Source organism: Rattus norvegicus, chromosome 1 (genome assembly GCF_036323735.1).
Source record: "Rattus norvegicus strain BN/NHsdMcwi chromosome 1, GRCr8, whole genome shotgun sequence".
NCBI classification, from domain to species: domain Eukaryota; kingdom Metazoa; phylum Chordata; class Mammalia; order Rodentia; family Muridae; genus Rattus; species Rattus norvegicus.
The window spans coordinates 28,895,891-28,920,747 of NC_086019.1; the positions used below are offsets into that span (position 1 = coordinate 28,895,891).

At 41.1% G+C, this 24,857-nt stretch overlaps 1 protein-coding gene across 1 annotated transcript in view; it reads left to right on the forward strand.

The window, feature by feature from the left end:
* Positions 1–24,857, forward strand: part of Trmt11 (tRNA methyltransferase 11 homolog) — a 55,319-nt gene that overhangs the window by 22,530 nt on the left and 7,932 nt on the right. The window contains 5 exon segments of the mRNA NM_198051.2: positions 2,715–2,795; positions 6,056–6,220; positions 7,774–7,846; positions 7,960–8,091; positions 16,934–17,054. Coding sequence (NP_932168.2) covers positions 2,715–2,795; positions 6,056–6,220; positions 7,774–7,846; positions 7,960–8,091; positions 16,934–17,054 — 572 coding nt within the window.

A 24,857-nucleotide genomic window follows, 5' to 3' on the forward strand; every position in this document is an offset into this window, starting at 1 on the left:
ATATGTGTGAGCACACTGTCACTTCTCAGACACAGCAGAAGAGGGCATTAGATCTCATTACAGATGGTTGTGAGCCACCATGTGGTTGCTGGGAATTGAACTCAGGACCTCTGCAAGAGCTGAGCCCCTACTATTATTTTTTAATCGTTGCTTTCTATGGACTTAGGTACTTTTTGGTGAAGATGTTAGACATAGTGAGCAGTAAACGATGATGAGATATTTGACCAGGAACTCATTTTCTTGTCCCCTCTTGGGCTAATTCCGAAATATTGATAACTTATTGCTATTTTAGCAGCAAGGGAATTGAGACTTTAAATGTCTAACTTTTTTGTCAATAATTAAAGAGATGGAGATGCGTGTGTGCTCATTGTCTTGTGTGGTATAGACCTCTGAGGGCATAGTGTGGACTCCCTCTCACACTTCTCTCAGGTGAGGTGGGTCTAGTAATATGTCCGCCAAGATACATAGTTATCCCTCAGACTCTTTGTAAGTGTCAGGAAAATACTACAGCTCCTTTTTAATTTGCCATTTCAGAATGGTCGACATAGAATCCAGGTGGGGAAATTGATTTAGCCGTGGGAGAAATGTGCAGGATGGAAAAGAGGACTGGAAAGTCCATCTCAGTAGCTTGTTACGGTGCTCCTGCTTCCTGGTCTTTCGCATTGGTCTGGTGGTACGGCCACCTCTGGCCTTTCACAGTGGTCTGGCTGTCCTGCTGCCTCTAACAGTCTCCTTGTACTTAGGCTAGTCCTTCACTCAGAGTCCTTTTTCAGAGGGATGACACAGACAGTAAAACACCATGGCAGCAGGAGCACCAGCTTCTTTCCTTTTTCTCTCTTAGCAAAACCAAAGCCTAGTTTCACATTTCCTGTAGTTGTCCAGAGACAAAACTCATAAATCAAGTTTTATAGTGTGGAATAAATTCCGCTCGTTGTTTTTTTTTTTTTTTTTTTTTTTGCCTATAAGATCTTACCCTAACCTTAAAATGGTTACTGTTTAAGTTACAGGAAATTGAAACACTGAGTTGTTAGTCTGACTTACATATGTGGTATTAATAATATTCTTAGCCTGTATAACAAAAATGGGTGCGTCCCGTTCCTACCTTCTCCATACTTCCTGCTCCGTTTCCCTTTCCACCCAAGAACCCTCCATGTAAGGTATGACAAAACACAGACTGCTGTAAGCGAAAGACAATAGAGGATTAGCAACGATTGCCCAGGGTCAGAGAAACCAACTTCTTATGATTTTATTTTAAAAATTAAAAGAAGACACAAGTCCAGGCAAGTCTAACAGATTATCCGTCTCCTTTCAGCAGTGTTCTGTAAGTTGAGTCTTCTCAAAGGTCCCTCTAAGCAGTGGATAAGGTTCTGGTTAAGGAAGCGCAGGAAAGCTTTTCTGTCTGTCCCCTTGACAACTAGCCCTTCTAGGTGAGTATCTGCCTTGGTTGGCAGAGTAGTAATTCCTTGTGATCTGGGTGAAGTGACTTTGTGAGTCTCCCAAGTTGTCACATGAAATACCTTTCCTAACTACAGACTACACCATTTCTAGGTCAAGAATTATGAGTTCTCCTACGTACTGTGTCTCACAGGTGCTTCAGGGTTACTGTGAGAAGACCTAGGTTTTGGTTTCTGCTATGCTTTGAGCTCAACATCCTTCTTCTTCAGGGGATATAACTGGAAAATACTTAGTGTATTTATATGAGCAAAGTATTTTTTAAGTATACTTCCTTATGTTTTAGATGGCCATAGATCTGCAATGTGTAGATTTTGACCCTGTTAAGACACTACTAATTTTAGAGGTAACATTTTAAAGGTTGGAAAGAAAAACCCAGGAGTTTGCTCCCAAGGCCTGGGCTTATGTTGTAGTTGAAAATGAATTTCTCATTCCTATTTGATGGACATCTTCCTATATTATAATTAGGGATTGATCAATCATAAAAAGCACTTTATTTGAATATATATTAATGTGTAGTTTAATAAAAATATATTTAATATTTTATTAACTTTGAATTTTTCTTAATAAAAATACTTTCTTTAAGTGTTTCATTTCATTTTTAATTGTTTGACCTTTCTTTCATTTTTGAGCCAGTCACATCTGTCATTTTCCTTAGTCTGGTAATTTTATATTGGGGTATTATTCTTACTTTACCCATAGCACTGTATAATAGAAAAATTATACTGTTAATTAGATAACTTACTCAGAAATTTATATTTATAGTTTATACCAAAAAATAATTACATGACAGTATTTTAAAAGAGGCTACGTTTAAACCTGTAAAAACAGCATTTCACATGTGAAACGTGCTTACTTTCGTTCTATGAGACTCGAGCCCAGTTATTAGTTTATTTTAGATCTTTGTATTTGGAGACTTGTATGTTCACTTTTTAAAATGGAACAGAATGTTTTTGAGTAATGTTAAGATAACCTGAGAAATGTCTTAACTATCATCTTTTTGAACAATAAATAGCATTCCCTCGGTAGTGAAGTAGCAATGCCCCTGATATGCATTGATTCTCTGCCTTTTGGCTGATTTAGTGAGTTCAGTTTAGGGTTTATTTGTTCAGTTCTGAGCCTTGCTAAATTTAACTAGGCTTGATGTCATTCCAGGGTACTCTGCCTGCAGCTAGTTCGTAAGACTCTGGATCAAATTAAATCAGGAAAGGAACACTAGTCTGGGCTTTCTGGCTAACAGTCATAATTGTGTGGTTTTCCAGGTGGCCTCCTGATAGCATCTGCTCACTTCGGTGCATATGTATGTGGGACAGACATAGACTACAACACGGTTCATGGCTTGGGTGAGTAGAACGTACAGTGTTAGTCTTTGTTGTTAAGCCAAGCAGGCCTGTACAATCAGAAGGTAGCTTTATGTGACATTTTAATGTATAAAGTACAACATTTTAATGTAATTTTCCATAAAACTTCTTTGAGTGTCCACATTTGACAATATGATCATTCAGTGTATGAGATGTGAACTAGAAGAATATTAACATGAATAAGAAAAATTCCCTCCATCCCTGGCCAGGAACTTGCTATCTTAATACAAGAAGTGTTTGTTTGTTTGCTGTGATTTGTTTTGCTTTGTTTTTAAAGGCAAACTAAGGTTGGAAAACAGTGTTGGGGAGGAAAATATGAAAGAGATGGAGTGTCACATTTGTAGTCAGCAAGTACATGTTAAGAACATGTATGTAGAAGGATGGGGCTGGGGAGATGGCTCAGTGGTTAAGAGCACTGACTGTTTCCACCTGAGACTCAAATTCAATTCCCAACATCCACGTGGCAGCTCACAGCTGTCTGTAACTCCGGTTCCCGGGCTTCTTATACCCATACACAGACATGCATGCTGGCAAAACACTAGTGCCCATAAAATAAAAGTAAATAGACAAGTTGATAGAAGTGTATCTATTTCTAGTTAAGACTATCATCACTGATTTACTCAGCAATCACGCATTGAGTAAGGTTGGATTAATATTTAGTCTTTGAGTAACATGAAAATTTAGATTTTTGTGACTTGAAACACTTAAGGTGTCTACAAATTTAAAGGTTCTGCCTTAAAATGAGTGTAACTTGAAACATTAATCCACTTTAATTTTGTAGGAATTACTGAAGCAATTTCAAGCTTAAAAGCTTCACTAATGGTGTGTGATTGAATAGAATTAGAGTAAAAAAGTATGTTTCCCATAGTGGAATGCTATTAAAAATACCAACTTAAATTCATGCTTTTGAAATTGCTTGCCTCTATGCTAGTATTCCTCTATTGTAACTTGGATCAGTTCTTAAAAGACTTTCCTTCACTCGTATAGATTAATAAAGGGGAGGTTTAATTACATTTTCTGTTGCGGAAACACTTGTGTGCCACACTAATAACCTGGCTTGACCTTTTTCCCCTTTCTATTGATTCTTTGGTCTCACCATATGTACTGTCTGCCCTTGCAGCCTTCCCCACCAAAAGAAAACAAACAAAAATCTCACTGTGGAAGCCGCCCTTTTGTCCAAAAAAAAAAAAAAAAAAAAAAAAAAAAAAAAAAAAAAAAAAAAAAAAAGGAAGTATACCCTTTTGCCAAAAAGCTTTTCTTGTAAATGTTCACTGGCCTGAGTCATTGGTCTGGTTCAAGCCTCTGGATTCTGCTACACTATCAATAGTGGATCCTCATCAGGACTCCTTTTGGTTGTCCTGTTGTTACCATGTACCATGGAGATCCTAAAGCTTTGGTTCTGGAGGCCCAGCCCTTCAAGTGCTCCAGTGGTTCACTGAGCGGGGAGTTCATAGCTGCGGTGGGCCTTCTCAGAGTCCTGGATCTGGGCCTGGGTGGTTGCTGACTCTTCCATGCTCACTCCATCAGGGCCAGCTCTCCAGCACTGCTCACGTGAGGGGCAGGGCCAGCTTTCCCCAGTGCTGCAGGGGGTGGGGGGCACTCAAACTACCCGGGCCTGCCTGCTCCCCCTCCTATGAAGCGGGGGTGTCTTCTGTGTAGCCCCAGGAGGGGTGGCCTCGGGTATGCTCTGTGTACTGTTCGTGTTAGAATAAGTAAACTTCTAAACTCACTCTAGTTTATAGGTAGTAGAAATGACATATTTTTTAAAGAAAATTATCCCACAGAGCTTTTAAGACATTTTTACTTACTAAAAGTTTGAAAAGTAATTTTAAAGCCTTCAGGGAGTTAATTTTGAATTCAGAAGAGTTTTCTAGAATTTATCCAGTTGCTAGGTATGTCTCTGTTTCTGACCTCTTAGTTTATATCATGAACAGTCTCATGCTTTCCGAGTGGGAAAGTCAAAATCCTTTCTTTGAGTCCTGTAGGTCCCTTTTGCTGTGTTTCAGTTTTCTTGCTCTTTTGCCCACATGCTGCTGAAAGCCTGCAATCTGCTTTTGGTCTCACTTTCACATTGCCTGTGATCATGTAGCATGGCACCTCCTTCAGCCCAAAACACCCACTGAGGGACAGAGCTACTGTTCCGAGCGGCAGTATTGACTTTCAGAGGCTTCCGTGCTTTCCTGGGCCATGTGCTCCCTGGTGCTGATTTTACTCTTGACGGTTTTATTTCAGTCTCTTTAAGGTTCTATGGTTTGATGTCTGTGTACAAGTACTCATAACTATTTTCTCCTGTCATTTATTTGTCTATTTATTCATTTATTTTTTTAAACCCTGTTTCTTTTACATTGCACGTTGCTTGGGGCTTTTCATCCTTTTTTTGAAAGTTTGTTTTACTGTAACATCAATCATACTACAAAAGTATATAATTATATGAGAATAATTGCTGGACATGGTGCGTGGCTTTTATTCCCGCACTCAGGAAGCAGAAACAGGAGGAGTCTGTATGTTCAAGTCCCTGACTTAAGAATACTGCTAGAACAAGCAATTATGAAGCTGGTCCCTAAGTTAGAATTGTACACATTCTCACCACTGCCACTTGTCTAAATGATGATGGCTCCAAGTGAGCATGTTCCAGTCCTCAGCTACCTGATGATTCTCCTTCAGCTGATATCAATGTCAGGTTTTATGTGTCTGAATGTGTGTGTGATGGTTATATATCTCATAATTTACTAGTAAGCTGTTTTTCCTTTTGGTTTCTCTGATTTTAACACTGACATGTCATCCTTGCTAAGCTTCTGATTATTTCCAACTTTCTGTCTTCAGACACTGACTTTTCTCCAGCAATGTTTCTGTCTTGTCTAGCTTCTGCATGGGCAACAGCTGCTGTGTTTCACAAGCTTTCTCCGTTTCTGTTTCATTTTTCTCATCAAACACTCATTCAACGTGGAAGTCTTTACTGCTGTGGGAAAGATCATGTTGTTTTCACTTAAGTATCTTACTGATGAATATTTCATACTTAGAAAATATTGGCCACTTAAAAAAGTTACGTTTTACTATTCAGAGTAATCAGGTGAAATGATATTTGCCTAATTGTGCATACAATCAGGATTACAAATGAATGCATTTGTAAAGTGTATGGGTAAGTTTGCACAATCATGAAAATACTTTTTAGATAAACTAAAGAAATTATGAATACTCTATTTGACGGAGTAATTTTCTACCTTCATTTTCCTTCTCTTTAGGAAAGGCTAGTAGGAAAAACCAGAAGTGGCGTGGACCAGATGAAAACATCAGGGCAAATCTTCGTCAGTATGGCCTAGAGAAGTTTTACCTTGATGTCTTGGTTTCAGACGCATCTAAGCCTTCCTGGAGGAAGGGAACATATTTTGATGCAATCATCACAGATCGTGAGTTTATTTTCATACAGAGCAGGAATAGGGTTAGTTTTCTGAAGTACGTGTTAAGTACAACGTATATTAACACACTATAAGGTGCCCGCCTGTTCTAAGCTTCTTCTCACTCTTCAGTTCCTTACACACAACAATACAGAATTATGGCTAAGCAGCAGGTTGCTAATTTAAGTACTTAAGGGTTCGTGATTTTATTTTAGCAAATATATTTATTCCCCATCTGTAATTAGAGCTGTACATAATTTGCTCTCGGTTTCCTTGCATTTTTTTTTTTTGAGGCATGTATTTTTATATTGACTGTGATTGTTACTATGGCAACTAGATCTAGAGTGTTGTTTATGGTTACTGTGTCAACCTCCAGGGGTTTCAGCAGGCTCACATCTCTCCACAGGTAAAAGCCTGTGTAGCATCTCTCTCCGCTGGCACCTCCCCTCTAGACTTAGAGAAACGTGGGGCCGTACAAGCCACTGGGCTTGCGAACCAACTCACTTCAGAACACTACATGAAAACTCAGGTTCTGCACCTTTAGAATACCGGATGTCTGAGCAGCCTGTGTAAACAGAGGTGCCTTTTCTGTAGCAGTGATGAATCTGTAGGTAGTGCAGAGTTCAGGCTTTTTATCTCAGCTGGCTTTTGTTCCTTGATGACTCGGAGCAGTTTAAATCTCACAAAAGGACTGCCCCGATGGCATTGCGACGTCGCTGTGAGTGAGCGTTGTGAAACTCAGGTGACCTTTCATTATTTACTATTCGTTCTTTCACCGTACTATTTCCCTTCTTACTTCAGTGTGTATTTTCTGAGAACACAGATAGGATCTTGGCAATCAGTCTTAGTAAACAGATATAATCAGTCAGTTTTGTCAGTTGAACCACTAATGGTGTGTACTGTTTTGTTTTTCCTTTAGTATAGGGTACACTTCAGAGGCAGGCATAGCATTTAGTAATTTTGGGGTTCCATTACTCAAAATGTACAGCTTTACCCACTTGTCCTTTCCTGAGCATTTTATGTCAGGCATTTGGGGGTAGAATAGTGCGTAGGTGATGTTTCCCTTCCCTGGTGCCTTAATTTGGGTTTCTATTGCTGTGGCAAAAACTCCATGACTGAAAATTGAGGTGGGGAAGAAAGGGTTTATTCGGCTTACCCTTCCAGATCATAGGCCTTCATTGGAGGACGTCAGGATAGGATCCCAAGCAGTGCAGGAACCTGGAGGCAGGAGCTGGTACAGGAAGGGTTCTGCTTAGTGCCTTGCTCCCCATGGCTTGCTCCGCTTGCTTTTGTATAGAATCCAGGACCACCAGCCCAGGGGTGGCCCCACCTACCACGGTCTGGTCCTCCCTATTGATCACTAAGTGAAACACCTTACAGCTGGAACTCAGGCATTTCCTCATCGAGACTCCTTTCTTTTGATAACTCTAGCTTGTGTGAAGTTGACACACAAAACCAGTCAGTGCACGTGGTTATCACATTTCGTTGCAAACCGTGTGAGCCTGTCCCTTGCTGGTGACTGGTTGACTTGACTACCACGTTGTTTTGTTTTGTTTTCTGCCTAGCTCCATATGGTATCAGGGAATCTACAAGAAGGACGGGTTCACAGAAGGAAATACTGAAGGGAATAGAAAAATGGTAGGTGAAATTCAACAAGCTATTACTTTGAAAAAATTGTTGATATTCTTATAATTGTTGTGAGCAGTATTATACTTTTTACTTACTTTGAAATATTTTGTTCTTTTCGTTAGTCCAGAAAGCCACGTTCCTGTCTCCTTGACTTATCACCTGAGTGACATGTTTTTGGACCTGATCAATTTTGCCGCTGAGACCCTCGTACTGGGTGGAAGACTAGTTTATTGGCTACCAGTCTACACACCAGAGTACGTCGTCTTTATTTCTTTTAATGTCACTTTCTACAGTATTTAGATGTGTTAAGGATCCTGTTTCCTCATCTCTAATTTTGCTCATATTTTCAGATTTAATATTTGTCAAAAGCCTCAGTCTACTTATATACAAGTAAAAGTTCCCTTTCAATTAACAGATTTTTTTTTTTTTGACCCATTTAAATTAGGTATTGGCAAACCACAGCTGTTGGGCCAGGTATACTTGTCATACTGTTTTTATACGGTGGTTCAACTTAGACCACCTTTTACAATATTTTTTTTAAAAAGTTAGAAAGCTCACAAAAGAGTATTTGACAAAAAATCTGGCCATGATTATACCAGTGGTAAAACTAGCACTTGGAAAGTGTAGGTAGGATGGTCAGAATTCAGGATCATCGAGAGAGAGAGAGAGAGAGAGAGAGAGAGAGAGAGAGAGAGAGAGAGAGAGAGAGAGAGAGAGAGAGAGAAAAGAAATAACCCACAAAATCTAAAATATTTGCATTCTGACTCTTTGTATGAAAAGTTTGCCAACCCTCATTGTGTGCCACTTAGCTCAGTGCCTGGAATATCATAGATGTTTAGTAGCTGCTGACTGGTACAAGCACAAGGGATTTAAAAACCTTACCTGAGTAACTCATGTCTACTGTCTCTACTGCTGGCTTTCTTACATGCCAGTTACGACTGCCTTAAATGCAGTAAACCTTTCCTACAAGCTCAGACTGAAATACAAATTCTTCATGTATGCAAAGCTGTGTCTTATGTTGAAGGGGACTGACTTTGCTGCTCAGTAACTGGTAGCTGCTGAATGGAGCTGTGCACATCAATGGTGCACATAAGGTGTTAGAGTAAGACGATGTTAAAGGGACCTGGAGGAAGGCTCAATGGGTAAAGGTTTGTGCTATCCAGTCTGATGACTTGAGTTCAGACATTGGGACCTACATGGTGGATGGAGAGAGCTGCCTCCCAGGAGTCTGTCTCTCTCTGTGTCTCTGTGTCTCTGTGTCTCTCCTCTCTCTCTCTCTCTCTCTCTCTCTCTCTCTCTCTCTCTCTCTCTCTCTTTCTCTGTCTCTCCTCTCTCTGTCTCTTTTCCATCTGCCCTCCCCCCACCTCCTTCCCACCTTTTCTCCCTTCCTCTCCTTCCCTCCCCTTTCTTCTTCTCTTTTAAAAGGATAGGGTCTCAGGTTTGAAAGACACTATTAACATTACAGTTCAGCTGTTCAGTCTGCTATAGACCCCGTCTTTGCCGTGTATTCTCATTCTAAATCTCCTGAGGACAGCAGTGGTAGCTTAGGAACCTCAGGGTTTGGAAGCCCTGTATCTGTTTGTCTGTTTTATGGTCATTGTGTTTGAAGTGACTTTGGCCTAGCTTTAGTCATGCCTTGTTTATCACTTGCTACATCTAGGTTACATCACTTGCTACATCTAGGTTACTGAATACAGGCTTCATGTTTTCTTGGAGGTTTAGAGCATTTGTTACTCTTGCAAAATACCCAAGTATTTTCAAGTTCAAGTCCCAGCACCTCACAGAGGTGTCTCATAGCTGGCCATACCTCTAATCCTAGGGGATCAGATAATCTCTTTTGGCCATTGTAGCCACTAGACCTGAACATGGGTGCACATTTATACATGCAGGTAAAACACTCATATTTATAACAAATAAATCTAAAAGATTAAGTCCAATTTAGTCCATTTACTTTAGAAAATGAGGAAACTGGTTTTCAAGAAGCAGTGTGCATTTTGATGGCTGATCTTTTTGTTTGTTTGTTTGTTTTTTGTTTTTTGTTTTTTGTTTTTTTATTGCTGTAAAGAGACACTAAGAAACAGGCAGTTTATAAAGGAAAGCATTGACTCGGGGTTGGAGTCCTGAATGTTAGAGTCCATGATTATCAAGGTGGGAAGCATGGCAAAAGGCAGGCAGGCAGCAGGCAGGCAAGGCATGGTGCTAGAGCGGTAGCTGAGAGCTTTTGTTTGCTCTTTAAGGTGTGGGCAAAGACAAGGAGAGAGCTCTAACCGGAGTTGGCATGGGATTTTGAAACCCCAGAGCCTACTCCTAGTGACACACTTCATCCAGCGAGTCCACATCTACCATTCCTTTCCAAATTATTCCACCAACCATGACCATAGGAGCTTATGGGGGGGGGGGGCTTTCACTCAAACCATCACAGCACTAAGGTATCTGAACAAAGCCCCAGTGCCAGGGATGGGACGCTTCCCTATCTCTGTTGACCCTGAGGTCTCCACACAAGACATGCTTTGCCACTGATTCTGACTGCATCCCAGACCGGGATCAGAAGGGTCTGTCGCTGAGACGCCACCCTGCATGCTCGATCGCTCTATTCTACTCATGCTAGATTCCTTTGTTCAGACTCAGGAGCCGGTTTTCTGTGTAAAGGCACAGACTGGTAGAATCCTCTCAGTCACTCAGTGAATCCCATCTATACTTGGCTTAGCTGTAAAACACCCAAGAATCTCATTGCAGGTCTGATCCTTGCTTCCTGTCTTGATTATTTCCTTCGAGTAGCTCGTGTAGCTGTGCTTTCATGTCTGTCAGATGCCTCTTTACATATGTAGAACACTCAGGTTGGTGTTATGTAGTGTGACCCTCTACACAGTGTGGGAGGACCACTTAGGGCCCATTGCACTCCACTGCACTTAGGGCAGTGCATGGCCTCAATGGCCAGTAGCTAAAAGCTTTCTCAAAAGGAGTTTACAAGGTCCCACGCAGCACACAAAGACTCCACTCCTTCTGGACATGGATGCACGGAAGGGAAGCATTACCATAAGAGCTTCAGAACCGATAATCATTCTTTGTGAGCTAGCGCCGCTCCTCAGTCTGGAGTGCTGCACATCTCACCCCCTGAGAGAGCTGCTGGCTTGTGCTTATCAGCTGTTTCCCACTCCGCAGATGTTCCTCCCTGAGCATCAGTTACTCTCGTGGGAACCACTGGTGTCGCCCTGTTACAAACACCCCTTTGGTTAATTGCTCTTCAGGCTTTATAGGGACTTGGAAAAAATGTTAACCACATTTGGCTTTCTGTTGGCTTTTCCCCTGGGAACTTCAGCTTGACACAGACATGGCCACATTTGCTTTTGAGTGACTGGAGCAGAACCTGTCATCTTCTCTTTCTTTCCTCATCCATCTTGATTGCTGTAGCACTTAAGACAGCCGAAGTCACTAAGACTCCCCGCAGAGTCTCTCCTACTTCATAAAGGTCAGATGACTGTGGCTCAGCGAAGTCCCAGCGTCTGTGCTGCACCGGCTGGCTTCCAGTGGCTCTGTCCTATCTTGTTTGCTGACCTGAGCCTGACAGTACTTCTTTCCTTCCCATTGCGTCTCATTGCATCGGTCATGTTGAAGTCTTCCCGTAGGTTCCCAGGTTTTGGATCCCTTACTGATAGGGACTCTTTCCTGGCTAACCCTTCCCACTCAGCTATAAGAAATGGTGAGGAAGTGCCTCCTTCATCCGCCTGTTTTCTGTTGTGATCCCCTACTGCAGGGCAGCCGAAGCACAGTTGGATGTCTTAAGACCTGTGTAGAGGTAGTGCATCTGGCATAAGCCTTCTCTGGATCAGTGGTGATCATCAGCACCAAGTGTTACATTCACGCTCCCTAAAGCCCTGCCGTGACAAGGCCAACCACAGAAACAATCTCACCGAGGGAATGCTGTTGTTGATCTTTTCTATCTGAGGAAACAGACAAATGTCTGTCCCACACATGGTACCAACAACACAGCATAAAGACAATCCCAGAAGTCTGGCTTGGTTGAGCACAATGAATTTAGAGTTAGTTACAGAAACTTTGGCAACTCATGTGTAGCTGAAAGAAAACCCCCACAGCATCTGTTAAATCTCTGTACACCCTTGGGCGTGGGTCGTCCTGGGCCCACTCCTCCAGTAACTGTCTGTGAGTCTCAGGGAAAGGTGTGACTTCAGGAGCGCCTTCCTCCGTGACAGAAGACCGATGGGCCCAATCTTGGGTATAGCTGCTGCTAGTTGAAGGGGCAGTGCCACACTGGCACACAGGACAAAATGATTTCTGGATGCAGACATGTGTGCTACATGCAGTGGACATCATCATAGCACTCCACACAGAGGGAGACACAGGGACTTAAGCTAACTGTATTTCCAAAGACCTTCAGAAGTAGCCTCTATACATTTCTTCAGTAGCTTTTCTAATAATTTATACAAGGAAAAATGTCCAAACACTTATAGCTCCAGAGATGTTTTAAAAGTAGACAAAGCTAGGGAGGCACATGGCTATAATCCCAGTACTCAGGCTCCTGAGGCAGGAGGACCTCAAGGTTGAGCCAGCCTGGGCTACAAAGTAAGTTTCAAGCCAGCATGGGCTACCTGGGTGTAAAACTTGATATTAATTTCTTCCTTTGTGTTCTGTTCTGTATTTTTTTAATTGAAAGTTTTCTTTTTATACAATATATTCTAATCAACATTTTTCCTTTCCCAACCTTCCCAGATCTTCCTCATCCATGTCCATAGCACCCTTTCTTGCTCTCTCTTTAGAAAACAATCAGGCAAATAAACCAATTTTTTAAAAAAATTAAGGACGAAAGAAGGAAAGCCCAGGAAATACATAAAACACCAGAGTATGCATGCAAAAGGGCAGTAAGACAAAACAAAACAAAACAAAAAAAACCCCCTCAAACAAGGCTAAAAATGTGATATATTTATAGAACAGAATTTTATTCAGCTGTTAAATAACATTATGAAATATGCAAATTAATGAATGGAACTAGAAAAAGTCCTCCTAAAGTAAACCAGACCCCCAAAGACAAATAGTGTATGTTTTCTCTCGTATGTGGAGTTTAGTGTTTAAGCATTCATTCAACAGGCGTGCTACAAACTGTATAACCATAGAGGTTAGGTACAGAGTAAGAGACACGTGGGAGGGTGGGGCAGGGGAATCTCTCTAGGGAGGGGAAATAGAATACACACACATGCGGGATTGAAGCAGGGATTAAATGTGGAGGGGGATGGAAGAAAGGGGGGAATATGGAGAGGAACAACTAACACTCAGGACCGTTTGAGGGCCATGTGGAAACTGAAGAAGCTTAAAATGTTTACACACATGAGAGAAGCCTAACTGGTGTCACCAAGTAACACGGGCGACTGTACCCCAGCTAGACATCAGTGCCAGGAATAGTATGCAGCCAGATTGTTTTTCTCGTAGACATTGCATTGAGAAATAGATTTCTCCCAGCTCTGGCTAGCTCAAGTGGGACAAGTACTGTGGTATTTGCTCCCCTGATAGATTTATATCAGTTCTTTCCGGATCCTCCCGTGCTCATTAGGAGATCTCCATTGTCTCGTCACTACATTCTGATATTTGTGTGTTGAATATTCCCAACTTTCACAGCTGAAATAAAGCTGAAACAGAGCATTGGTTTGTCTCAGAGCTGCATGACTCCTGAGTGAGTCTGGTGGTTTGCCCAGGTTCCACCAATCCATGGAGCTTTTATCATCTGCTTTCCTCTTGCCAGCTAACTGTTAAACTGGCTTCGTGGAAGGTACAAATCCGGCTGCTGGCGTTAGTGACAGAAGCGACGACGGACCAGTGAGGTGGTTCAGTGGCTTGCTTGTTGCACAGGCCCAGTGACCAGAGTTTGAGCCCCGGAATCCACGATGTAGAAGGAGAAAACTCCCGAGAGCTGTTTCCAGGCTCCACAGCTGTGTTGTGGCACATACTCATGAAATAAACTTAGGAAAAATGATATGATGGCACACATATTTCAAAACTTTATATTATATCCCATAGCTGATGTTCAGATTGTCAGTTAAAGTGCGGGGCTGTGGAGACTCTTAGTGGTTAAGAGTGCTTGCTGTTCTTCCAGGGGGCCTGAGGTCAGTTCATTACTCGCTTGTTCCTCCAGCTCTAGGCCTTCTATGGCCGCAGGAAACCCCCCCACAGGTGGCAGAGATACACATGGAGACTGTAACAAACAGTGGCTAGGAAGCTGAATAACATGTCTCAAGTTAAGATTTTGGGAACATATTTTAATTTAGTCACTGAAACTTGTGGAAGAGAATATCTTTTTGTCCTTATCTAGGAAACAAGAAAGAAGGACTCCTTAAACAGTTCAGCATTAGGTAAATTCAGTCTGTCTTTCAGGTGAGATATGTAACATTTAGAAAGAACCTAGAGTTTTACAGGAGGGAGAGTGATTGAGAAGAGATTCATGAAAAGCTCTAGGCTTAAGTGCGTGACAGGTTTTGCTTTTAAAAACCTCTCGGGTATCATTTGTAGTCCTGCAGTTCCCACTCTGCAGTCTTCTCGCCTGTGCTTTGTAGTATTTCCACAAAGTTGTACACCCATCCCACTACAAAGACAACCGCCCCACAGTAAACATTGCCATCGACTCCTGGCGAAACCCCTGTATGGAGCCACCTTCCTCCTGCCTTTGGCAACCCCTGATCTAAATCTGTGTGGCTTGCCCCTTTGGACTGAATTCAGTTTTAAATCGGTAACCTATGCCACAGGGGAATAATAATAAAAACAGAATTAGGTATTATTATAATTGTCTAGGCAGAGTACAGATTTAACAGTTGGTACAGTCTGCTGATAAGGAAGAGACTATTTCATATACATTGAAGATGTTTTTAGGGGTTGGGGATTTAGCTCAGCGGTAGAGCGTTTGTCTAGCGAGTGCAAGGCCCTGGGTTCGGTCCCCAGCTCCAAAAAAAAAAAAAAAAAAAAGAAAAGAAAAGATGTTTTTAAGTTACCATTCAATTTTTTTCAGTATGTTATTTTGGACATATGTTCTCCATTGACTTGGTCATTCCTATATAGAGTTAGTCCTCTATACCTGTGGTTTCTATGTCTGGATTCAGCCAATCTTCGATGAGAAATGGAATTTGGGGCATAATAGTTTTACATGTACTAAACCTAAGACTTTCCATTCTTACCATTTCCAAAGCAGTGCAGTATAGCGAGTACCATTCATATATGTGTTAGACATTCTGAGCAACTAGAGATGATTTAAAGGACACAGGTGATTATGCATAGGTTATGCAAGTGTCTCCTGGCTCCCATGACTCCTTGGATTCCTGTATAGGGAAGGAGGTGTTCTATAACCAGTCCATAGCTACAGAGGACTGTAAGAGGGTGATGAGAAGGTAGATTTCTCAGTAAGGTTGGGAGTCCAAAAAAAAAAAAAATCTCCATTATTGTTATATGGTGTTAAACACATCCTGTGGTTTGTGCCTACCATGCCCTACTCAAAAGAGAAAGCTTAGCTACTGGCAACTTTGAGCAATATTAGCATTATTCATGTAATCTAATATACTTATAATTATTTTTTACAGATGAGTTTGATTTATATATTTTTTATTTTATAGTTATAAGAGGCTTAAGTGGGCTGGAGAGATGGCTCAGTGGTTAAGAGCACTGACTGCTCTTCCAGAGGTCCTGAGTTCAATTCCCAGCAACCACATGGTGGCTCACAACTACCTGTAATGAGATCTGATGCCCTCTTCTGGCGTGTCAGAAGATGGGGACAGTGTGCCCACATAAAATAAATAAATAAATCTTTAAAAAAAAAGAGGCTTAAGTATAAGAAATTTGTATTTGTAAGTATTAAAATATCTTTTCAAAACACAAGTCAGTGTATATGGAAGGTTTTTAAATTTCTTGGAACACAAGGCCAACTTAGGCTACATAGTGAGAAATAGGATCCTACCTAAAAACTGTCCATCCTCAAGTATGACACTGCTTTAGAGACCAATGGGTTGTCCTGTGTAAAAACTTAAGCTCAAGGCCATATTTTCTCTCTGTTTCTATTTTTAAATTTAGTTTCAGTCATGATGTAGAGCATATTCCTTCCTTTCATAAGGAGCATGTTTGTTCCTTCATTTTCTATGAAGATTCTAAATTTGATATGGACTAGTTTTATAAAAAGTACATTATTTTTGTCTATAGAGTAAGTGCTAAAGACTTTTTAGATGAGGAAAAACCAAAATGGTCCTAAGTTCTCTAAGGAATAGCCAAGAATGACTTCAAGAGAATTCCTTTCCCCTGATAATGGGGTGAAATGTAGCTGCTTGGTGAGTGAGTGGGGAAGGTTTTGAGCATGTGATTGAGACGGTGAGGAGGTTGTTGTTGGAGGTCAGAGAGACATCGAAAAATCGCCAAGAGTGGTGGTCAGGGTGATGCGGACACATTAGAGCAGCTAAGCGGGTTCAGAGTCCTTAGCCATTACCGTTCCCATTTCGAGTCTGAGGTTTAAGATAGCCTTTGTCATAGATGTGTGCAGAGACGATTCAGAAAGGCACAAAGGTTTGCAAAGGAAAACTAAAGCCTGCCTTCATTGCTGTCAGACCCTCCCTGCTGCTCTTCTCTCTGCTGTGGTGTTTCCCCACGATCACTGGTGTTCTGTGCTGGGCTCTCTTAGTGCATGCGTAGTCCTGTGGTTCAGGGGTTCGTCATTTCTGCTCATGTCCTAGAGCAGCACTCCCACCACTCAGGGTCATAGCCTCAGTGTCACAGCCTAGTGACTGTGACCTGGGCACTAACAACACTGGAGGTTTTATTTGTATTTAGCTCTCTGAATTATTTCATATAAAAAAAACTTTAGACTTATTTACACATCTCCTAGAGGCCTCAAGATGTCAGTGACATTTTTTTTTAATTGAAGGTGTCATAAAACTCTTCACTGAATCACTGTCTTGACCGTCAGGGTGTTGCTGTGGCCTGCACTTCTGTCTACTGAGCTTTTGTGGCCCCATTAGGGCACAGTCACCATCTTGCAGTTTTGTGGTTTGTTTGCTCTTCTTCATGAAAACATTCAGTTCGATTTTTCCCAACCAGCAGCTTCCTTCCTGTCTTCAGGTACACCGAGAAGATGGTGCCTTGGCACCCCTGCCTGAGACTTGTTAGCAACTGCGAACAGAAGCTTTCCAGTCACACAGCAAGGCGCTTGATCACGATGGAAAAGGTGAAGGAGTTTGAGGTAAGTTGCCTTTTGTGTTTTTAGTATAAATTCTGGAGGAGTCAAAACCAGGTCTTTCTAAATAGTTTTCCTGGAGGAGGATTCGGAGACCTTAGTCTTGACTGTGATTCTGTAGCACAGCAGGTAAGTTTAGGAAGAAGCAGAGGCTGAACTGGCTGTGGCTGAGGTTGTGGTAGGGATAGGAGAGTGGTTGGCTGGCTTGAAGAGCAGAAGCAGCTCACCCGTGCCTAGGCCTTGATTAGATTCCTGTCGCAGGAACAGGACTTCTGGACTGCAGACCCAAATGTTTGTCCTTACCTGTTATAAAAGTGTGTCCGTGCGCACAGATACCTCAGCATACCTGGAGGTCACATGACACCTGATGGACTTGGTTTTCTTCTTCCACCATGTTGATTCCAGGGATTGAACTCAGGTCATTGGGTGTGGCAAGCGTCTTTACCCACTGAGCCACCTCACCAGCTGATTGGCACATTGTAGTGGAGACAGTGATTCTTTATATAAGGAAGAAAGTAAACTTTCCTCATCTGTTAGGTAATATTAGTAATCCTAGTCATCCATTCTCGTGTTCTCATTCCATTCTCTCCATCTCTGTCTCTGTCTCTGTCTCTGTCTCTGTCTCTCTCTCTCTCACACACACACACTCACACACACACACACACACAACATATAAATTTGAAAAAGAAAAGTTTAGTAACATTTCTTACTTTCTATCCAGATTAGGAGTGATACGAATAGCATCTCATTTTAGAAAGGCTGCTGTGACAGGTCAGGATGCCCTCTTTGCTGTCCTCTCTGGACGGATACTCTCTCAGATGCACTGGCTTTTTGGCCCAGCCCTGTCTGCGTAGGGCGTGCAGAACAGGGTGATTGTGTCTGAGTATTTCTCATCTCCTGTCTCCCTTTGACTATGATCTAATTTATATTTACCTAATTCTAGGTCTTTCACAGTGGTGATTTAATCTTGTGTTTCTCACTTTCCATCCTTCATCCTGTCCCCATTTGTTATTGATCTTTAATTTGAAGCCAATCAGTAAATTAATGATTTCTGCTGACTGACATATTTGGTTTACATGAACAAATCTGAATCTCTCTCCCTAGCTTACTCATATCTTCTAAATAGATTTTTCTAAAATATTACATTTTGCTACTTTATGCAAATATTTTAGTTAATCGTTTTTATTACTAGATAATATTTATAAAGTTTACAGCATAGTTAAATTATCCTCAAAAATCAGGCTCTAGTCTCAAGGCTTTTCAGGAAACTAAGCTATTTATCTGCACATACAGTTGATGGTTATCTACTGTAGATGTGTGGGTCTTTACATTATGATGTCTATGTACAGGTGATCTGATGAGAATGCATGGTTGTTTAGTTTAGAAAAACCAACCAGCCGCTCACATCCCAGCCTCATCTCCCTAAATGCATTGCACATGATCGGATCTATGGAATGCACATGATTTTCATTGTGTTCCAAACATTTATGTACTTATATTTATCGAGGTATAGCCGTATTAAACAATTATTTTATAGTAACAGCTTGTCTTCCTTCAAATAATATTATACATTTTATACTAGATAATTTGCCAATAATTCTTTGTGGAAATCAAATCCTTTCCCGATTATGATGATTTACCATTAGGTGTTTAGAACATCGAGAAACTCCTGGAGTGCTTTCTGTATTTATTGGCACAGTGACAGCCTTCAAATGTCAATTTTGAATCCAGCAGAAGGCCCATGACCTTACTGTTGCAGTTCATTAATCAGTACTGGCCCCTCTGACTCTAAACATTCTGTCTGACGGTGTTAATGTATTTAATACTTTTGTTGTAGACTGTCTCCCACGGATTACTGTACTGGTCTTGGGGCCATTAATTCTAGGTAGAAATATAATGGTAATGATGTAATCTAGTAAGTTAACTATGAGTGTAAAAATCAAGTTAGCATTTCTATAGCAAATACCTTGAAAGCTTCAGAAGACAAGATAAAGTGAGATATTAAGATAGATTTAAGAACTAGCTAGCTAGCTCAGTGGATAAGGGCACTTGCCACAAAGTGATTCCATAAAGACTGGCAAGTCGCTGGCGGTGTTCAGAAGCAAGCAGAGGATTTAAGTTTCAGAAATGCCTCACATTTGTGGAGCTAGAAAGCACAGAAGGTGGTTTCTGGTGAGAGTGCTTTCCCTGGTTTCCGTGTCTACCTTGTAGCTGTTGTCTCATACAGCCTTTGTTGTTCAGCCTACCTGTGTTGTCCATTCCTCTTTTTACAGTGATACCAGTTACACTGGATTAAAACCCACCATTATGATCTCTTCTACCCTTAGTTTCTGCCTCAAAGGCCCCGCTGCTAGCTGTACTATTACTATTGAAGTAGGGCTGATTTAAGCATTAGCAGGGAGGTATAAGCTTGTCCCCAATGCTAACTGTTATCAATTTAATAGAGCACATGAGTCTGTTGTTCAGGGCAGCTCTCCCTTTTCCAGTCAGGGCCACCTCATGTATATGGACACTTTCCTTCTGGGATGCTAAGGGAAGTGAGCTGTGGATCCTTCGATAGTAGTTCTACAAACTACAGAATGCCATATAAACACTTGAGTTAGTGATGATACTAATACCAGACATGTTATGTGCGCAAGACAAATACTTACACAATAGAAATAGTTCAAAGACAGAACTATTACTTGTAGATGTTATGGTCCTAATTCTTGTTAGCAAAAAGCAAAGTACATCACATTAGCTTTCTTCATCATATTGCCTATGTACATAGCATTTCTTCAAGCAGCATAAATTGTGTTTATGAATTATCCAGACATGGAGAAGCTTCTAATCCTTCTATTTTATGGAAATTAAAACAAACAACAAACTAGTATCTGTGTGCACTAATTTCATACGTGCTTTCTCCTGTGTTTAGTTTAAGAAAATTTACTATTTTTCTCCCAAATGTATGCTTCTGTAAGCAAATTTATTTCAAGGTCAAAGGGGCAATGGCTTTTGAGAGTTCTTGTTGTATAGTAAATGATAAATAAGCTCACTCTCCTATAAAACAGTGCTAGTTCTGGCCTGGCGCCCTCTCTTCGTTTTACTGTTGCTCTTGTTTGAAACTGGTGCAAGCTTGTGCATTAAACTGTGTCTCACTGTATAGCCCTGGCTGTGCTGGAACTCGTATGTCGACGAGTCTGGCCTCCGACTCAGAGTCCTGCCTGCCTCTGCCTCCCAGTGCTGCCCCACCACACCAGGCTGACATTGATTTGTTGTTTTTAAATAAGAAAAAACCTCCTATTGGTCACATTGGTATAGTCTAACTAGTGTGGGATTTACAGTGAATGTCCTTTCTGCTTTCTGTTTCCTGCTGAGGAATGGTTGCCCTTCCGTCAGGTTCAAAGCTCTTTATAAACCGGGTGGACACAGAACTGTCAAACACTTGTCGCGTGTCTCACAAATGGTCCTCAGGCCTGCTCAGTGCGGATGACTTTGGCAGTGGGAGAATAGTAACAGTAGGTTTTGTACTTCATAGACGGCCACCTTGCCTTGTCACTTGTTAGGTCTAACTTCACTCTCAAGTTGGGCTTCTTGGATACATTGTTAAAGAATTCTATTGTTAACGGTTCTATTGTTAGAGGGTTCTATGGTTAAAAGTTCTATTGTTAAATGGCTCTCTCCAGTTTAAAATGTAGGAAATAGGTTAGATTGTCTAAGGAATGTGAATGTTTGCACCTTTACATTCTTACTTTTAGTTTTAGTCTCATTTAATTAGTTTCTTGTACATGGTGAAGTAGTTCTTTATAACCATGTCAACGTTATGAAGGTGCCTGGTAAGAAAACCTATTTTTTGTTGTTAGGATCTTTACTGATTTTTTCTAGAGACTAAGTGAATAAAGTGCCAGGTTTTTTCAGGACTTGTTTATAAACATTCTTATCCACTTGAGTTTATTTCCCCCTTTCAGAGATAAGAGCCTTCCTTCCTTCAGCCTACTGATGACTAAATAGTGGCCAGCAGAGGTGAAACAAAGCTCATCTTTGTCCTTGGAATTTGACCTTTCCTACAACACGTGATCCTCTGTGGACATGTTCCTCCACTTAGAGCATGTTGAGATGAGAGTTCTGGGTGTGCTGGTGAGTGGCAGTTTGCTTGCCTATCAATGCCAGTCCCAGGCTTAATTCCCACTACCACACAATAGATAAGAGCCAACGTTCTGAAGCATTGATTCTTAGCTTCTGTTAAACGCACTCTTTGCTTTCCCCTGTTGTTTTTACCAGTGTGTTCAGGGTGCCAGGACAGAGCGTAATACATTTTGCTAGAGTTAACTTTCTTATTATTATTGACACATAGTTAATGGCGCTGTGTATACTTGTGGTAACTCTATGAAACATTTTTGTTAGTAAAATTTATTAAGTAAATATCTAAAACATAAAAGGATTCTAATCTTTAGAAATCTCTAGATTAAAATAGATTTCATACAATGGTTATAGGTTCAGTGGTAGCTACCTAAATAAAAGCGTATGCTTTCAGTGGCTTCTGCTAGGACCTATGGAGTCCAAATGAAATACCTTGAGAAGGTAGCTACTTACTAGATTTTTCTTTAAAATTTTTATTTTTGTTCATAAATATGTGCATGCATGCATCCATTTGTGTACATGTGTATCTGTTTCTATGCCATGTATGCGCAGGTGGCCATGGGGCCAGTAGAGGGCATCAGATCCCTTTGAGCTGGAGTTACAGGCAGTTGTGAGCCACCTGATGTGGGTGCTGGGAGTCAAACTCCAGCCTTCAGCAAGAGTAATATACTCGCTTAACTGTGGAGGTAAATCCCTCTAGACTGCTCAGATTTAAAAAAAAAAAGTCACGCAACCTTCCTGGTTTTCTCTAAAATAGATACTTGTTTATATTATATATATATTACATCCGTCACCACTTAGGAGAGAGAGTATCATGCACCTTGTTTGTCTTGTGGCTTACTTACTTGTTGATGATAACTCACTTATTGTTTAATTACACTACATAAGAACACAGTAATTGAACATAAACTTGATCTAGAACTAATTGTCCAATGTTCATTACTATCAGGTATGATATATGAGGGAGAAAAAGATAACCTTTCAGATATTCTGCATGGAAAGTCAGAATATTTATATAAATCTCGTTTTGGCTTGAAGTCCTCGAGGCCTCAAGAACGCAGATAGAGACAGACATGGTGATGCCGGCGCCATGCTACTTGAGTTCAGCTCAGAAACGATTTGTTTTTGCTGCTCGAGTTAGTTTCGCTCGGTTTAAATCTTAGAGGGTTTTCATTTTTTCTTTCACCTCTCTTCAGTTAAGTGGTTTTGCTAAGCAAACTGAGAACACCAAGAAGAAGCAGGTCAGCTCTTCAGCACCTCCAGCAAGGGTGGCCAGTTGAGGGGTGTGGGTCTTGTAATGCAGGCTCACAGACGTGGGGGCGAGCTCTGTCAGAGCAGCTGTGGGGTCCAACTCTAACGCTCAGGTTCTGAGCAGCAATAGAACTGGCTCAGCTGCCCCAGCGCCTGTGCTTTTGAGGAAAATGGGATTGGGTAGAACCCTCAGGAGCTTCCTTTCCAACTATTGTACGAGCGATAGGATTTCTACTTTGTGGCTTTTCTCTTTAGTCTCATGGATATTCAACTAACAACATTATCTTTCTATGTGTTTCCAGTTAAAAATCTGAATTTGCATCCTTTCCACTTTATGACTCCTAGAATCCAGTGTTGAGATTTTACGTGTATTTTTCCTCAACAAATGAATGTATAGTTTAATGAATGCTTATGATGCATTATCTATGTAGGCACTGTAAGGTCAAGAGCACACAGAATGCAGCAATCCAAATACACCTCTAGCCTGTGGCCATAAAAAAATATATTGTTATAAACATGGCCTTCCTGCAGGTAAGAACACTGCTCAGACCTTTGCGGTTCTCATTTCTTACTTTCATTCACACCAGTTTTGCCTGGTTTTGGTCTTTATTTACACACATATACATCTTTACTAGTTCTTTACATGGATGGTGGAAATTTTATAAACTTACTTAGGCTCAACACTACTTCAGAATTAAAGTGGAAATGTTAAGTGTATACAGGTACATGCTTTTGTATATTATGTTATTCAGCCTTTGCTCTTTAAGAAAATAGTGCTCGTTAGTGCAGTGCTCGGTGCTCGTTAGTTCCAATCAAATATAACACAGTGTTTAATTAATCGTTGTTAAGCTTTTGTTGACTATTTTAATATTTGAGTTTTTTTTTTAGAGATATAAACTTTAAGAATACACATAGGAAACGCTCACACTTCCGTATCATCATGCCACGCATGGATGACCACAGTGCTTATTTTAAACTTAAAAGACGTTATGTTCTGAGGGTTAAACGCACAGAGTTCATTCATTAATGATCCATCATTTTGATAGTCTAGATAAAATTTTAATGTATTTTCATAGACTTTAGGTGCTTAATATCTTGGAATTTAATTTTATAAGGAACTGAGTAAACGCAGATACAAAACACAAGGTTAGAGATTTTCACCTTTCCTGTGTTCCCATTAAGAATAACACCACAGATTTAATGGTATTAGATACCAGACTTTTGACCTGCTTGTCCTTGGTTTGGAAACGGCCTACTGCTGTTTATAGTTGTGTAACTTTAGCACAAGTGGTTTCTATGGCTACTGTCCAATACCAGATGCAGAACAGTGGGAAGCTTTGATAAGGAGAGCAGGATTTTTAAACAAAAGCCGGACGTGGGTAATTACCCTGGAGCTGAACTGAGGCCCATTTTGTTCAGCGCTAGCTATCACTCACTTTGCAGCCTCCTCTGCCCGCTGTGTTTTCTCCCGCTGCCTAACCTTCTTCCTCACACTCTAAGATCTGTATCAATGCCTGACTCTCACCAAGCAGCCTCATAGTCTGCTGACAAGTGAGAGGAGCACCCTTTGGTGCTATGACACTAGTACTGGTTCTCACTTGTCATGGAATGAGTTTTACAAGTTGTTTGTATTTGAGTATTTGCCCCGAAACTTTGGTAACGTTGGTGACTTAGCATTAGTGACGTAAGAAGAAATCATTTTCTCACTATCAGGAACTGCCACCTCTAAGATGACTTAAACCTGCCCGACAATTAAAACAGAAGCAGTTGGGTTTGTGTTAGGGGACTCTAGAGTCCCGCAAGCTTATCTCCTGGATGGAGAGCTCCCTGAAGCTTGCAGAGCAAGTAGTTTATTAGTTAGTGCTTGTCCTTAGGTCTCTAAGTGGTGATTTGGAGGTTCTGTAAAATCAGCTCTTAACAGAATGCTGTCTTTGGTCAGTGTGGGAACTCAGTGGTCAGAGAGACTTTAGAGCTAAGTTAGTGCGAGCCATGGAGGACGGCTGTCCAGTGAAGGGAAGACGGTGAGGAAATTGGTCCTGATGCTGAGAGGAGAAATTCTGGAGTAGGTGCTGTGAGAGCAGAGGAAGGTTTGTCACTGAACATATTTTTCACTCATCCATTCACCTTTCCTATTTTTAAATATTTTCTTTCCTTAACATAGGTTCTCACAAAGAAAGCAGGCCACGGTGTTCTGCACTCAGCCAGCATTTGTGGGTTCACATTGGTCACACGCCTTGGGCTTAAGTAGAACAGGCTTTGTCCTTATCTGTACGGAGCTTGTTGATTAGGAGAGGGTCGCCCTGACTGTTCCTACAGGAGCTGTTGGGGTTGTACTGACCGGCGAGAGTTCCTGAATGAATATAGCACATTTAACTGTGGTACTTGGGGGAGATGGTACTTGGGGGAGAGGCAGGCCCAACTTGGTAAGGTAGCTGTCAT